Consider the following 17,283-nt stretch of genomic DNA (forward strand, 5'->3'; position numbering starts at 1 on the left):
ACAGAATGCCCTCCCATCATTCAAGAAGACTTCCCATTTTACTCATCCATAATTTTTAAAGTAAAATAGAAGATCTTGCCCTAAACCAAACAGAATGTAGATATTGTCTTCTTTGAACCATGACACATAGCTAATACAAATTACGTTTGCAGAAGTGAATTATAGCTTGCAAACAAGAGTTCTCCTAACACAAAAGCACAGTTAATTCTACAGTGACTATTCATGTAAGATCAAGAAATGCTGTTGTTGAATTGGAAAGGCTCTGGCCATATGCCCTAATCTCACCAAACAGCTTCCCTTCTCCCCCAGATATAACCACTATTATGATTTACAAATACTTCTACATTTTCCTTTATAGCTTTATTGCACAATATCTAACCCTCAAAACCATCATACTTTCAGGGATCCACTGAGTAGGAAAAGTTCCCAGGATAATAGTAGGAAGCACTTAATAAAAATATTTTTAACTTTTGTACATATTTTGGATATAGTTCAAGTGTGCAGAAGCCTGAACAAGAAAGAAACCAACTAAAAATGTCCCTACAGTGGGTAGAGAGAAGACTCAGTACTCAAGTGTGCTTACTATTCCTGCAGAGGACCAAGGTTCAGTTCCTGGCACCCAAGCCAGGCAGCTCACAAACAGCTGTGACTCTTGTTCTAGGGCATCCAATGCTTCCTGTGGCCTGCATAGGCACTGGTGCACACAAAAATACCAGGGGCACACATATACACATAAATTTTAAATTGAATTTCAATCAATTTTTAAAAATTGCCTACAGATCTTATATAAAACACTCATTCACTCTTAAGAGAATCCAGAATTAGTTTGACAGGACAAATAAACATCATTAGAGACATTTCAGCCTTAGGAAATTATTTTCATGACAATAACCATCTAGAAAATGATAGAATATTCATTGAATTAGCAGATACAAGAAGAATACAAGTACAAGTATTTCAGAGTATTCTGGCAAGTTTTCCAGAATTTTTCTAATGCCATGATATATATGTATTGACTTATTTAAGAAAATGATGGGGCTGGAGAGATAGTTTAGTGGTTAAGAGAGAGCAGTTGCAGCTCTTCCAGAGGACCCAGTTTCAATTACCAGCACCCACATGGCAGCTGAAAACTGTCTTTAAGTCCAGTTCCAGGGGATCCCTGACCTTCACATAGATATACACACAGGCAAAACACCAATTCACATAAAATTAAAAATAAATAAATAAAATTTAAAAAAGATTCTAGAGCCTTTTTTAAAGAAAACAAGAAAAATATCATAATTAACATTGCCATCCTAAATGGCATGTAGGAGAACAGAATTAATATTTCTACCAACTTGAAAGAGAAACTCAAACCTCTCAAGTTCTTTCTTTTGTCCTCCAAATGCAATCACAGTTCTGATGGCCGCTAAGACTTCTTCAGCAACTGCTCCAGCTTTTGCATAAGCCTGAAGTTCTTTATCAGTAAATGAAGACAATATCTGTTTAAAAATGAAACTTCAGATTATTAACATATTAACAGTTACAAATAAACAAATGCTGGTTGAATATTAATACATGTGAAGAATTAAACATCTTTCAGTTGTCTTTGGCCATTACATTCTATTAGCATATATTTATATACATATGCATGTATACATATATATGTCTTCACTATGTAGGACATCTCAAGTTCCTTTTTCTTCAATGAAGATGTATAACAAATTAGATGAACTGCAAAATCTCCCACTGAGTAGTTCATGGATCCTCATCAAAACAATAATTAGAGCTTTGAGAGATGTTAAATTTCAGAAAGGAAAACATATGCCGCAATATAATCATAAGCCATTACAGAAAACGGGCTTTATGGCCAGGACATGTGTGTGATACCCTAGTTCAGAAGCCTTAGGGTGGGAGAAGAATGCCGAGGACCAAGCCCCAGTTTCCTTTACTAGTGATCCCCGGAGAAACAGCACACTCATCTACCAGGAACAGTTTTTTGTTTCAACAATGTTCTTTGATCTGTCTGATTTCTGAGCATTTATAAGAAACATGCCTAGTTCCCTCAGACACATAAGATTTCATTTACTCTTCTCAGTTATAAAGGGAAATCAGTTTTCCTAGCTTATATAGAAGGAAATAGAAACTTGACAAGTTAAGTAATTAGGTAGTAAATGGAATATCCAGGATTGAAGTCTGAGTCCATGTGGTCAAAGCCTGAAGTAACAACAGCCGGAATGATCTCTGCAACATTTGAACTATTACAACAGCTGACTCAATTGGTATGGGGAAAGGACCAAACTTACCATTTGGACAAGGGATGACAAAGTGGCCAACCATGTAAGTAAGCACTACACACATCTACTTCACAAAATTCTGATTTAACAGCATTACATCCTTACAATGTGAAATCACAGTCATGTGTTCTCATTATTTAAGTAATGGGAATTTATTCCTTCTTGTCATTAAAAGAATCAAAGCTCTTTATTTTAATAGTGCATATCTTCCTTTCTTGTGTGTGAAAACAAAAGGAGCAACCACAGACATAGGAATGAGGTGATGAAGAGAAATGGACATTTATCAATAATATCTATATGTAGATATTATCCTGAAGGTATCTGTCATCATTGATGCCAGAAACAAATCCCACTGATTATCCAGACCTCAAAGACTTCTCAAAGTCATCCTCTTAGGGATGCCCCATACTGATGAATCTTGCAAAGTTCTGGGTCTGAGTGGGGCTGCTCAGCACCATCCCTGAGTGAGCAGAACACAGGGGCTCACACAACGTGCTTTAGCAAAGCTTCTGCATTTCTCTTCACTCCCTGTGGTGCTCACAATGGAGGCAGCCAACAACAGGACTACTAATAGTTAACTAGGAGTTAAAATGAGCCATTTTAATTTATTAATCTACCAAAAATATTTATGAAATCAACAAAATTTTCCACTTATGCCATTCCTTAATTATATGGAGACATGAACATGAAAAAAAATCTATATTAAATTTTTTCCTCATAAGAGATCATGTCTGTCAAAAGAAGAAAAAATTTTCTCAGGGAACCCCACAAGAGAGGAGGCAGAAAGAGTGTAAAAGCCAGAGGGGATGGAGGACACCAGGAGAACAGACGCTCTGAATCAGCATGATCACAGCTGATATGAACTCACAGAGACTGAAGCAGCATGCACAGGGCTGGCATGGGTCTGCACCAGGTCCTCTGCATATGTATTATGGCTTCCAGCTTAGTGCTTTCATGGGATTGCTGAGTGTCTGAACAGGTGGTTTCTGGTTTTTGCGCATTCTCTTAGACACTTCTCCTTCTGTTTGTCTGCTCTGCCCAACTCCAATGTGCTAGAGTTTATCTTGTATTTTATTATTATTCCTTAGAAGCCTGTTTGTTTTCTAGTGACAGTCAGAAGAGATTCAGATGAGAGAGGAGGTGGGCAGGAACTGGGAAGAGTAGAGCAAGGGGAAACTGTAATCAAGATATATTACGGGAGAAAAGAACCTATTCTCAATAATAGAAAATGAAAAAAAAGAAGAAGAAAATTTCTAATCTTTTCTCAGGGTTATAAAAAGTCAGCTTCAATTAATTTCCAATATAAAGTAATGAAAAGTTAAAAGCTGTCCAATATAGGCAATTTTATATTCAAATTAATATATTCAGAAACAATATTTTAAACTATTATAGGTGCTCTGACCTTTGTTTTATCGTTTTATAAATACCTCGTGCTCTTTAAAGATTCTGAGATACTTACGGGGTCACATGTTAAAACAATACATTGACAATATATATGTCCCTATCCAGGGTCTCCCAAAAGTAACATTTTGAAAATTACAGGAATACCATCACAATTAGGAATTTAACACTGATATAATCCAACAATAATTCAAAATTATTCACATTTACCAGTTTACACATGTGACTTTACTTCTAGGAAATGTTGTAACCTATAATTATCAAACTCATGATACAGAGCCTTCAAGCTGCTTTTATAGTCCCCACCCCCTCTGTCCACAGCCCTTCCTCTCCTCTCCCCAACATCTCTAATTTATGGTGTCCGCTAATCTGTTGTCACCTTTACATCATTTTAAGAATGTTGTATAGGACCATGTGTGGTGGCACATGTCTTAAATCCCAGCACTCAGGAGGCAGAGGCAGACAAATCTCTGAGTTTGAGGCCAGCCTGGTCTACAAAGAGAGTTCTAGGATATCCAGGGCTACAAGGAGAAACCTTGTCTCAAAAAACAAAACACAACACAACAAGCCAGGCAATGGTGGCACACGCCTTTAATCCCAGCACTCGGGAGGCAGAGGCAGGCAGATCTCTGTGAGTTCAAGGCCAGCCTGGGCTACAGAGCTAGTTCCAGGACAGGTTACAAAGCTACATAAAGAAACTGTCTCAAAAAACAAACAACAAACAAACAAAAACTAACAACAATAACAAAAAGAATGACCTATAAAATGCAATCAAATAGTATGCTACTTTTGGGGCTAGGCATTAAGTCACCTGATATAATTATCTGGAAACCTATACAGCTTGCTGTGTGTATCAGCAATATGCTGGGTGGTACTGCACAGTAGACATGTACTGTTAGTCTAATTCATCTGTTGAAGGAGATCTGGATTTTTTTCCAGACAGGGTTAATATGAATATAGTTGCTACAAACTACAGTGTGTTTTTATGTCAGCAGCATTTTCTCTCCTTGTAGACAGATGCTCGGGAATGTGGTTGCTAAGTCAAATGATAACTGCAAGTTTGGTTTTAAAAGAAACAGTTAAGGGGATGAGGGAAGGCTCCATGATTAAGAGCATGTACTGCTCTTTCAGAAGACCCAAGTTAGATTCCTAACATCTACACCAGGCAGCTCACAACCACCTAAGTCTAGCGCCAAAGACTTTTACATCCTTTTCTAGCCTCTACTGGTAGTAGACATACACATGGTCTATTTACATTGTGGTGGTTTGGATGAAAATGGCCCCCATAGGCCCATAGGGAGTGGCACTATTAGGAGTATAAGTTTGTTGGAGTAGGTGTGGCCTTGTTGGGGATGGGCTTTGAGGGTTCAAATGCTCAAGCCAGTCCCAGTGTCTCTTCCTGTTGCCTGCCAATCCAGACAGAACTCCTTGTCCTCCACCATGTCTCCCTGTGTGCCACCATGCTTCCTACCTGGCCATAATAGACTAAACCTCTGAACCCATAAGCCAGCCCCAATTAAATGTTTGCCTTTAAAAGAGTTGCCATGGTCATGGTGTCTCTTCATGGCAATAGGACATTAACTAAGGCATACACACATGCAGGTAAAGCACTCACACACATACATTTTCTAAAGTCTTTAAACAATAGCAGATTGTCCACAATACAGCTGTACCACCAGTAATCTTTGAATGATCCAGTTTCTCTGTACTCTTTCTGGCATTTGATGTTTCATATTTTTGTTTCAGCCATTCTGGGAAATGTTCAATGATACTTCATTGTGGTTTAATGATGCTAACTATTTTCCAACTGGTACCCCTTTCTCTCTCTCTCTCTCTCTCTCTCTCTCTCTCTCTCTCTATATATATATATATATATATATATATGTGTGTGTGTGTGTGTGTGTGTGTGTGTGTATAAATATATATATAATATGTATATATAGAGCATAATATATACATTGTGCATGGGCACACATAGACACACACACATAATCTCAGAGGCTTGGGCACAGGGGTGTAGCTTAGTGGTAAAGCACTTGCATAGCATGTGTTAATCCCTGTATTCAATCCTAAGCATCAGGGAGCAACATTAACTGGATAATACTTGCACAGGTCTATTCTTGGTTTCCTATGCTCTGTGATCTGTATGTCTAAACTTGCGTTGATTTTAGTAATGACAGAAATCTGCAATATCAGGTGGACTTCTTTCTTCAACTTTGTCTTCTTCAAAGTCATTTTATCTGTTTTAGTGCCCATGAATTTACTTGTAATTTTTTATGATACACTCACTTGCATATGACTACAAAAATCCTTAATAGAATTAATAGAAATTGCCAACTTATAGGTGGCTTTAAAAAGAACTAATAACTTTTTTACATTGAGTTTTAAATCATGGCTACACTGTGTCTCTTTGTCCTTTGCTCAGTCATTCTTGATTTCCCATCAACACAATAATTTTCAGTATGCAGATCTTTTTTTTTTTTTCAAGATAGGGTTTCTGTGTGTAGAGGCCCTAGACCCTAGCTGTCCTGGAACTAGTAGGCCAGGCTGGCCTCAAACTCCCAGAGATCTGTCCGCCTCTGCCTCCTGAGTGCTGGGATCAAAGGCGTGTACCACCACCACTGCTTGGCTCAGTATGTGGATCTTACAGGTGGTTACCTAAGTTTTACACTGAATGATTGTGAAAGGTATTATTTCAGCATCAGTTTCTACACATTTATCACTATCTACAAAACATGCAGTCCATCTGGCATTCTGTGACGTTTCTACACAGTTATCACACAGATTACTTTGTAGACTCCTTGGAATTTTTATAGACTATCATGTAATCCATGGTTTTATTGCTTCTTCATCAATCAATATGCCTTTTTATTTTTCTTACCTTATGGCAGCAGCTAGAGTTCCAGTGCGTCAATGAAAAAGAAGTTAGAATAGATTCCCATGTCTTATTCCCAATCTGATGGCAAAGATACCTTTTTACTATTCAGGTATCTGTGGGGGTTGTGGGAATGGCCTCTACAGAGCTGAAGAGGCATTCTTCTACTCTTACCTTCTGTGAGTTAACATCAGTGAGGGCTAGATACTGTCAGATGATATGATCATGTATTTTCTGTAGTATATAGTATCACAGATTACACGGGTCTTCAAGTGCCATGTCATTATTACATAGCTGAAATAAATCTCACTTGGTCATAATATAGCATTCTTTTTATATATTGCTAGGCTTAGCTTATTTTCAGTCAAGTTTCCCAAAACAGTTTTTTTTCCTTTTCTGGTTTATAAAAAAACGTCCTTATGCCTTTAGACTTTATGTTATGATAACTCTTGGTTATGATGTACTGTGTCATGGATTTCTTTGATTTTATCTTGCTTGGGATTGGATTAATTTCTTAAATCTGATCATTGTGTCTGTCAGCCACTGGGTCTGCCATTCATCCTAAAGCTCTATTCTCTTCTTCTTTTGAGACTCATAATGATGATATCAATATTTGGTTATTGTCTCACATGACCCCAAGGTTTTCCTCATTTTCTGCCTTTCAGATTCACTGATTCTGAATATCCTGTATTCTACTCTGTAATTTCCGTTTGCATAGACTGAACCCATTATACAGCAAGACTCTTTTTACTGTTATCTCTTTCAGTTCTCTGATGTCATTTTTTTCTTTTCCATAATTTCCTATTTTTTTAGTTGATGAATTTTTGCAATTGCCTCAAAGGCATTTAAACTAATGAAGCATTTTTATGGTAGTTATTTTTAAATCATAGTCTGATAATTCCAATATCTTATTTACCTCAGTGTGTTGATCAGTTAAGTGTGTGTGTGTGTGTGTGTGTGTGTGTGTGTGTATGATGGGGTGTTTGTGTGCATTTCCCAGTTGAGGGCATGACAGGGGCCTTTCTATCACATTCTGGACATTTTGTCTATATTAAGGAACCAGGCACATATCCTTTTTAATTATAGTCAAAACCCAAGATTAAGAAATATGCAGAAAATCATATCAAAAGAATATTATGAGCAGAGTATAAAATAAAAGTCCCAAAAGATAGCCAAGGGCTCCCTTTATTAAATAAATAGTATCAGAAGCAATGCAAGATTAGTTATTAAAAAAATAAGTTATGGTCTGTTTTCCCAACTTAGAGTAGATATCAATACATTTTAGTTTTTCATTAAGTTCTGTTGTGAAGAATTTGCACCTAATTTGTTCAATGATCTACTAAACAGAAAAATCAATTAAGACAACGGAGCTTTGCCAGCTTTCAGCTAACTGATAACCATCAGGAACACCATTTCGATTACCTTCCCAAGCAGCAAATTAACAGTGTTCAGGACTTCAGTCACTCTGTCTGCTAAACGAGTTAATGCCTAGCTATACTTCAGCCGTATCTGGTGGACACAGATGATGCCTAATAAAGGAGCGTTACTGTTTGCCATAACAAAACAGCACCCGTTAGACAAGGAATTGATCCAAAAACGTTTACCAGTTACAGCCTGATTTACTATGTGTCAGCCTTCATTTTGGTTGGACTTTCATTTCTTATCATTTTTATTACATGTAACCTCACAAAATCTAAATACTAGGCCAATCTTTCCACCAGACAGCTATACTTACATCAAATGATTTTATAAAATGAATTACATGCTGACCCAGACACAGAAAATGAATCACAAAATTGTTGGAGGCGTGTGGATGGAGTGAAGAGAACTTCTGTGTCTTCATGACAGAAAGAGGTAACAAGAGGCTACAGATTTACATGTGTCCATGGCTGGACATGTTTCCATAAACTATTTTTACTGCAATGGATTTAAATATATATTTCATACATATATGTGTATATGTATACAGAACCATTTGCACCTATGACAAAATGGTAAAATTAATTTATAGAATAAACAAATCTATACACATACCAAAGATTAGAACAGAAAATTGAATGAGGCATTTGGTGTTCACTGAATTTGTTTCTGTAAGAAAATGCCACTGTCATATTTAGTAATTGTGGTGGTTTGGATAAGAATGACCCTCATGAGCTCATATATTTGAATTCTTGGTACCCAGTTGGTGGAACTGTTTGGGAAAGATTAGGAGGTATGTCCTTGTTGGAGGAGGTGTGTCGCTGGGCATGGATTTTGAGGCTTAAATAGCCGATGCCATTCCCAGTTAGCTCTCCATGCCCCAGTCTGCCTTGTGCTTACAGATAAAGATGTAACTATCAGCTGCGGCTCCAGTGCCTGCCTGCCGGCCTGCCGCCATGTACTCTGCTATGACGGTGATGGACTAACCCTCTGAAACTGTAAGAAAGCCCCCAACTCTTCATTATATAAGTTTCTTTGGTCATGTGTCTCTTCACCACAATAGAAAAGAAACTAAGGTTGATGTTTATAGCTCTTATGGGTTCACATCTTTTCCCGTGGGAAAGAGTTTAAAATCTGGACTCACAGGCTTCACCTACCTTTGCCCATATACCAGCTGACAGTCCAAGAACAGGGCTGATGGCCAAAATGACAAGGGTCAGCTTCCAGCCACGAGTAAATCCAATTATAAAACCACCAAAAAACGTTGCCATGGACTGAAAGAACATTCCAATTTTGTCACCAATTCCTTCATTGATTTTGGAGACATCACTAAAAGAAGAAAGAGATTGTGTTACAAGTAATGTCAGAACTAAAAATGCAGAATTTTTCTACTGAGACTAGTTTTTGTTGTTGTTGTTGTTGTTGTTGAGAGGGGGTAAATTAATTCGTGCCTAGAATCTTCGCATACACCTGGTCCTTTTGGGGAGCAGTGATGGAGGAAGGCTGTCAGTTTCCACTGGGAGATTTGTCAATACAGTGGCCCATGTGGCCTCAGAATACAGACACGGGATGTTTAAGACAATTCACTGTGAAATTTCAAACTGCTCAGAGGATGTGCGCATATGGCGCTGTTCTCTATGAACACAAATCTTTGCGTTCTTCGTGTCTTCTGTGAAGCAGAGACAGACAGACAGGAGCTCCTTCCTTCTTTCCAGTGTTTTCCAAGGACACCAAGGAGCCCTGTCAGGATGGCAGTCAGAGGCTGGATGGACAGAACACCAAGGAGCCCTGGCAGGATGGCAGTCAGAGGCTGGATGGACAGGATACCAAGGAGCCCAGTCAGGATGGTAGTCAGAGGCTGGATGGACAGGACACCAAGGAGCCCTGGCAGGATGGCAGTCAGAGGCTGGATGGACAGGCCATATTGTTGCTCGCTGCACATCACAGCTGTGCTCACTCTCTGCATGTTTCTTGACTCTGCCAATCAAGAAGGAGCTCCACCCCCATTCCTGCCAGGGTACTGTGAACAAGAAGCCGTGTAAGACACGGGTACTGCTCACAAGGGTGCTACTCTGCTCAAGGATGCACCGACATTCTACTCCACTGAAGTAAGAACAAGACCATATCTGACTTCAGCTAAAACTAGGTACTCACGCCGGGCGGTGGTGGCGCACGCCTTTAATCCCAGCACTCGGGAGGCAGAGCCAGGCGGATCTCTGTGAGTTCGAGGCCAGCCTGGGCTACCAAGTGAGTCCCAGGAAAGGCGCAAAGCTACACAGAGAAACCCTGTCTCAAAAAACCAAAAAAAAAAAAAAAAAAACTAGGTACTCACTCTGTGAGCCGGGTGTTGAGCTCCCCAACGTCATGCACGTCAAACCAGCCTATCTCCTGATTCATTATAGCATGAAAAAACTTCTGTCTAATTTTGTGTATTTGTCTTCCAGCTGCCATGCACCAAAATGAAACCTGGATGTAGGCAACTATGAGCACGCCAGCACCAATCCCCGTGTAATAGTAGGCGTACCTGAAAAACAAGAACACTGTACATGCTGTTTCCTAATCAGTCCTGCTCTCTGAACACAACTGAGTCTTACTCCTTCAGCTCTCTGGGTATCCCACCATCCTTAACAAACAAGAAGGGGTTGTGAGGGGCAGAGCTGTAACTGTCAGCCTCCGCCCATGTCTGCACTAATATAGAGGAACCGCTAACAGTGGTTGGTGCACAGGGGCAAATCCCAGCTCTTCACTTAACTACCTTGTAAACTCAGGCTGGCTGCTTAATAACCCAAGCTTCAATTATGTATTATGGAAGTCAGAGAAGTAGTATAATATGTCTGAAATGTGCCCAGGCCAGAGCCTGGAACATAATAACTACTCAAAGAATGCCAGTGATTTTGAAAGATCATTAGTGTCCTGGCACATCAGTTAAGGTGCACAGTTGTAGTCTTGTCTGCTTTTACTACATCAGTATCAACTGATGAAGCCTTTAAGGTGATCTCTGCACCTTGGGAGGGGGAAAGACGTGATGGAACTTGTTAGAAAGCAGAACCAAAAGGTGGAGATGGTCCCCTGCTCTTTTGAACTCTTAGTTGAGCAGAGCTTGGAAGATGAATGACAACAGAAAATTGATAGTTTCCATGTTGTCTACTCGACTTGTTATCGAACCTCAAATGTTCAATAAATCAAATAGTTTCTCTCCCAGTTTAAACATAAAGTTGAACAAGTGTTTTCTTTATGTGTCTCTATAGCTAAAAATCCTATGGCTTTACTAAGCACTCTATATGTAGGTTACACAGAAACTCTATTTCTTGTTGTAGTTATTTTTCTGGTGCTTGCAAGGGAATCTGGGGTCTCATCCATGCTAGGAAAATATACTACCACCAAACCACTCCTCTTTCAAGGCAAATATTCTAAAATGAACCAAAGGATACCATTTGGTATATTTTTAAATGTTCTTGACTTGCTATCTTTGAATAAGAATGCTTATGCCAAGCACTAGATTTAAAAACAGACACAAAACACACAGCTAGCCTTTTATGTTATGTTCACAATTTCAAGAGCAATCTATCAGAATGTTGCTAAGTAAATCATCCTTCAAGCTGCATCTAATAGACTATATTTATTAAAGAAGATGTCATGGGAACATTAAATTTTAGTTAATGGATAACTATATAATTAATTACTGTCCAAATGATAATGCAAGAAAGAGTTCAAAGAAAGTTCCTTTTAACAAGTAGAACTTATACATGATGAAATACTGATGTACTTTACTGTAATACATTTTATCCAATTAAGATAATAGTTTCCCCTGTATTAAAAATATGCCTCATCATAGTAATATTTATAAGTATATTATTTTCATCTTTCAAAATGTTATTATATCTCTACTTCTTCACAACTATCAGAGAAATCGTAGTAAAGTACAGGATCATTATCATCTGATTCACCAACACATACCTTTGTACATCTATTACAAGGTAGTCCACAGACTAAATGTCAATATACATAAATCATTAACAAAATAAAAAGTCTGCCCAAGCCATTTAAGGCCAGAGTAACTATATTTTTTCTGGGATGTTGTATTTTCCTGTTTAGAATTAGATGTGGGGTTTAAAGAATTTCTGCTGGCTTATCTTACTTACGATTATATCAGGACTGGAAACAGCCAGGAAGCAAGCTACTCACTAGGGAACTATTGAAAATAATGACTGTGAATTCAAATATATCTAAAAGGCTCTCCATTTCTTTAATTGCCCTGCATATGGTATTTTATCTTTGCAGCTGCGTACATGAGTCTAATTTGGGCTCAATCATAACTTAGTACATTTTATGATAGAAACACTTTGCTTAAAAAAATCTATAATGGATCTTCCTTGAAAACTAATAATAGTAGTCTCAAAACTTCTAATTATATTATTATAATGTACACTATAACTATGTTACTGTAACTACAAGCAGAAAAGAGTAATAAGATAAGGATAATGTATAATTACGTGGTCATTTCTTCCTCCAGGTTGCCAGTCATGTTTGAAATGTATTCAGCTGGAACAACACAAAACAAACATAAACACTTTATGTTTCTTTGGTTTCCGTTAAAGCTCAGCATACATAAATAAATATTTTTATGTGTATTATTTTCAGGTCTTTCAAGTATATATGTATACACATGCAGAAATATATGCACACAGTTTCTTTAAAAATTGAATTTCAATGTCAATTGAGGTTTTTGCTGTCTGCGACACTTTACTGTTACAAGCTATGATGCACTACATACTGATATAATATGTAGATATTTATGGCAAATATTTTATAGGAGAAATTACCACAATTAAGACTGTAGATGAAGACTTTAAACCTTACAATCACTGCAAAAAAAAAAAAAGGTTACCGTATGTGAAAGACTCATAAAGATGGTTTGATAGGCGTGGAAAATAAATAAAAACCACCGTTGGCACACTAAGCAGAATGTATTGAAAGTCTGGAGCACATATGGAGAGGGAGTGGGGTATGGGAATGTTTTGTGTGGATGTACAGAGCAGGACATACCGTTAGAAACATAGTCTGAACTAGGCAACTATGGGGTATGAAACAGACTAGCAGACATTCAACAGTTTTGAAGTAAATGGATATAATCACAAGTGTGACCTGGAAAACTTTAGTATTCAGAGATGTCTAATTTTAAGAATAAAATTTAAGAGGCTTCAGCATTTACAAGAACATAGGGAAAGAAGGTCTGAAGGGATGAGAAAAAGGAGAAAGCACAAGACTCAAGGGAAGAGAGTCTACAGGACCTTCCAGTGGACGGAATATAAGTAGAGAGTAAAAATAACGTTGATCAAGCCCATAACGACCTGAAAAGTGCTAGTTTCAGTAGGAAACCTCAAAGAGGAGGTCTAGGAAAATTAAGGAAGATTATGAATTCAGTGTTGAACACTTTCTTTTGTAGCAGCTGTGCCATTTAATTGAAGATGTCCAGTAAGTGTCTAGAATGTGCCTGCCCAGTTTTGGAGGGAGTTCAGACATAAATACTAACGAATCCTATACTAGAGAACACAGGTAAATTTGGGAAAGAAAAATGCTATGTCTTCTTAGCTATAAAAACAAGATGTCACTCAGAGAAAACAGCAGGACATGCCTAGACACTTGGGGAACTGAAAGGGTCTGACAGAGAATGAAGGAGCAACTCAGAGCTGAGGAGGCGGCGGAGTCAGGCAGAGGCAGGGGCCTCTCCTGTGCGGTGCAACAGTACATCTTCAAGACTGCATGCTTAAGAGTTTTCCTCTTCTAATTTTTCAAATAGAAAAAAAGATAATGAATCGCTTGGTGAGGATTTTTCACAAAATCAATCTTGGAAAAATCTCTTTTTGTGGATTTTCTATCTTCTTTAGCTAGCCAGGAAATGTTTCTAGGTAATTTGTTGCCACAAACGTCTATTGCAGCCAAGTCAAGACAAAATTCTCTAACAAAACACGTTTTTTTTTCTCCGTGTGATTCTAGGTTGAATACTCCACATCTAAATACTCCTTATCTAAAATGCTTGGGACTAGAAGTATTTCTGATTTCAGAATTTCTCAGTGTGGAATACTTTCACATCCATTACTAGCATAACACCACTAAACTAAACATCTTAAATCCCAAACGAGGCCAGATGTTCAGAGACTGTCAGACTCTGGGGCAGTTTTTGAGATGGTCAGTCTGTGTTACTATTTTAATTTTATCAAGAACCAAAAGAATTTACACATATGCTCTTTGGCTATTGTGACTTCTGAGTCTTGAGTCATTTTTATACAGCTTGAAAAGAATAAAATTTCAAGGTCGAAACTGGCTCCTGCTCACATCTACCATCACACTATATCTAGTACCAAGAACTATTGCCCGAAACAACAGCAACAATGAAGAATACTTGGGAAGTATCTAAAGTTGATTTTATTTGGGGGTGAGAAAAGCCAGGGATTCTCTAGGTTACAATGGTTCTACCGGCCATTAACTTAGCGAGGACGGTAAGGCTAAACTTCTCTTGGTTTTAATAAAGTACTTAGACCCTTGACTGCTCTCCTGTCCTGGATGCTGGAGCCTCACCCTCCTAATTTCCACCACTCTTACTCTCCTGCCTCAGTTCTCCTTCACTGGTTCTTTGTGCATTCCCTATCTCCTATGTACCAGTGTTTCCCAGAATTCCATGAGCCTTGCCAGGGTGAGCTTAGCCACTTCTATAGTGTCTGTCATTCCAAAATATGAATCTGGAGATGTTCAAACCCATCCTATCTCATGATTAATGCTCTCGGTCTCCACTGTATTTTTGGTTTTTTTTTTTTTTTGTGTGTGTGTATGTGTGTGTTTTATTGTTTGATAATTCCATACATGGAGATAACATGCTTTTATCACATCTGTCCCATCTCCTCCTCTCAATTCCTTCCCTATTCCTCCACTCTTCCCTCCTAACTTCATGTGTCTCACTAAAGCCTGCTGAGTCCACTCCATACTGCCTCTATGAGCATGGGTGTCAGAGCACCTCCTGGAGCAGAAGTTGCCTCTCATGGCTCGAATTCCTAATGAAAATCAACTGTCCTGACCCAGAAGCTCTCAGCTGGGTCCAGCTCCTCAGCTAGGAGTGGGGCTTCCTGAGCACCTCCCCTATCATGTTGGGGTTCTGACTGGCTTGAGCATGAAGTCACAGCTGTGTTATCCTTGACGGTAACAAACACTTCCCAACTGCTCTTTCCACTCAGATCACGTCATCCATGTTGTCATAACATCTCACCTTTGGAAATAACAATATAATCCATTTCATTTCTAATCTTCAGTGATAGTTCGCACTACAAAAGGATACAATCTGTGACAGATACCTATATTTACCCCTTTGCAATCTTTCCATAGTATACACAACAGAAGAATCCTCTTGAAATTTTAAACATGATTTTATAGATTTTTTTTAACCTCATGTCTTTCTTCTTAATTCTTGTAGCGATGGAACTATGCAAACACTGTTCCAGCAGAGAGCTGCCATCATAGAAATAAACAAATAAATAACAGGAATATGTAAGTGTCTTCCTGGTTTTTGTATACCCAAACCCTCTTCCTTTAAGAATTGGGGAGGAAAATGACCAAAACCAAATACTGTTTAAATTCATGGGACAAAGCTCCACTTTTTAAGATTCAGAAATATTTTCTGCATGCCTTAAAGAAGAGACACAGTTGAGAACTCACGACAGTATAGACACTGAATAGTCCAGGAAAGAGAAGCCAGTGTCTGGCTGCCTACACAGACCCCAGAGTGAGACCTCAGAAAAGGAATAGATTGCATAGTGCATTGCGAAGACATCCACAGGACCTGGGGAAATTCAGAGGGAGTTGAATGATTCCAGTGCTCCCAAGAGAGGGGAACAAAAAAGCTTGAGTCAGTTCCTGCGTAGATAGTGCCAACATCATTTGGCCCTCTCACCTGAAGTTACGTTGTGGGGCTAGAGTGTATCTCAGTGGTAGAGATTGTCCATGCGTGAAGCCTTGGTTCACTCCCCAGTATCAGTCTAGTGAACGCATATATGTTGATCTCTCAGGCAGCAGCCAGTGGAAGGTAAGAGCTAAGACATCTAAGCTTCCCTAAACAACTGCCACGTGAGATATAGAGGGTCTCAGAATTTAAATTGTGTTGTATAAAATAAAAGGGTTTTTTTTTGCACCCTTGGGTTCTGAAATATCACATTCACTACATAAATTTCTAGCCTGCACTCATGGTACTTCATCATTCCCACCTGGCAGGGCTTTTCTAATTCCACAGAGCCCACTTCTGAGCATGCCGAGGAATTTGCTGTTCTCTAAGTAGTCATCTAAGTTTTCTTCGGCACTTTTTAAATTTTCTTTATTCTTTACTATATTTTCCCTCCAAGAAAACACCCCTCCTTCACAAATAAGCCAAAAAATGACCGCTTCTCAAATGGCTTTGCCTTGGCATAGTGCCTCACCTTGTCACAGAATTCCATAGCAATTGACACATGATTAAAATTGCTAAGTCAATGTAGAATGGAAATATGACTGCTTGTATCTGTCCCCTCTCATTCTCCTGGGTGTAAATTGAGAAGAACTGGGCTGTATTTTCTCTTTTTATCCCCATGCTCAGCTAGTTGAGTCGCTAGAACCCAGCTTGTTCCAAAGAGGGACAAGTAGTCTCCTAAAGCCACCACCTACGCCAGATAATTTATCAAAAATAGTCTGTCCCAGAATTCTTCTACTTGTAATGTTAAGTCACATAAGATTAAACATAAAAATAGTTTAATGGATTCTATAAAATCAAGTAAGACCCCAGAGGAACTTCACTGTGCACACAGCATGACTAAATTACACTCTATGCCCTTTAGAGATCACATCATGTTACAATTTTATCCTAATGAAGTACTTCAGAATGTTTAGAAATGTCAATTACTGAGCACTTAGGAAAAGTGTAAGTAAAAATTATGTGACACGAATGTATGTATTTAGGAATAGGTATGTCCGTATGTAACAATTTATGAGAAAGTGACTGGATTTGAAAGAGAACAAGGAGGGGTCTATGGGAAGGTTTAGAGAGGGCAGGGGAAAGGGAGAAATGGTATAATTATATTATAATCTCAAAAAATAAAAGAAATAATTTAAAAATAATAAAGCACTAAAAAGGAGAGGGAAAGTATGTGACATGAATACATTGGTAATTTTTCCTTACTGATAAATTGAGGTTATATTAGAGGTATTATTCTTTTCTCTTTTTGTAACTAAAAACTTCAATTTTTTAATAATGAAACAAACAATTCTACTATTCGAGAAGCAATCTCAGAAGAG

General features: G+C 38.3%; 1 protein-coding gene across 3 annotated transcripts in view; it reads right to left on the minus strand.

The window, feature by feature from the left end:
- Positions 1-17,283, minus strand: part of LOC128098531 (ATP-dependent translocase ABCB1) — a 165,019-nt gene that overhangs the window by 46,651 nt on the left and 101,085 nt on the right. For all 3 annotated transcript variants that reach the window (XM_052719763.1, XM_052719764.1, XM_052719762.1), the window contains 4 exons: positions 12,465-12,513; positions 10,304-10,495; positions 9,129-9,300; positions 1,357-1,481 (listed from right to left, as the gene is read on the minus strand). In XM_052719763.1, the coding sequence (XP_052575723.1) occupies positions 1,357-1,481; positions 9,129-9,300; positions 10,304-10,495; positions 12,465-12,513 (538 nt within the window). The remainder of the gene's footprint in view (positions 1-1,356; positions 1,482-9,128; positions 9,301-10,303; positions 10,496-12,464; positions 12,514-17,283) is intronic.

The sequence above is a fragment of the Peromyscus californicus genome, unplaced genomic scaffold, assembly GCF_007827085.1.
Source record: "Peromyscus californicus insignis strain IS unplaced genomic scaffold, ASM782708v3 Scaffold_6__1_contigs__length_162567912, whole genome shotgun sequence".
Classification (NCBI taxonomy): Eukaryota; Metazoa; Chordata; class Mammalia; order Rodentia; family Cricetidae; genus Peromyscus; species Peromyscus californicus.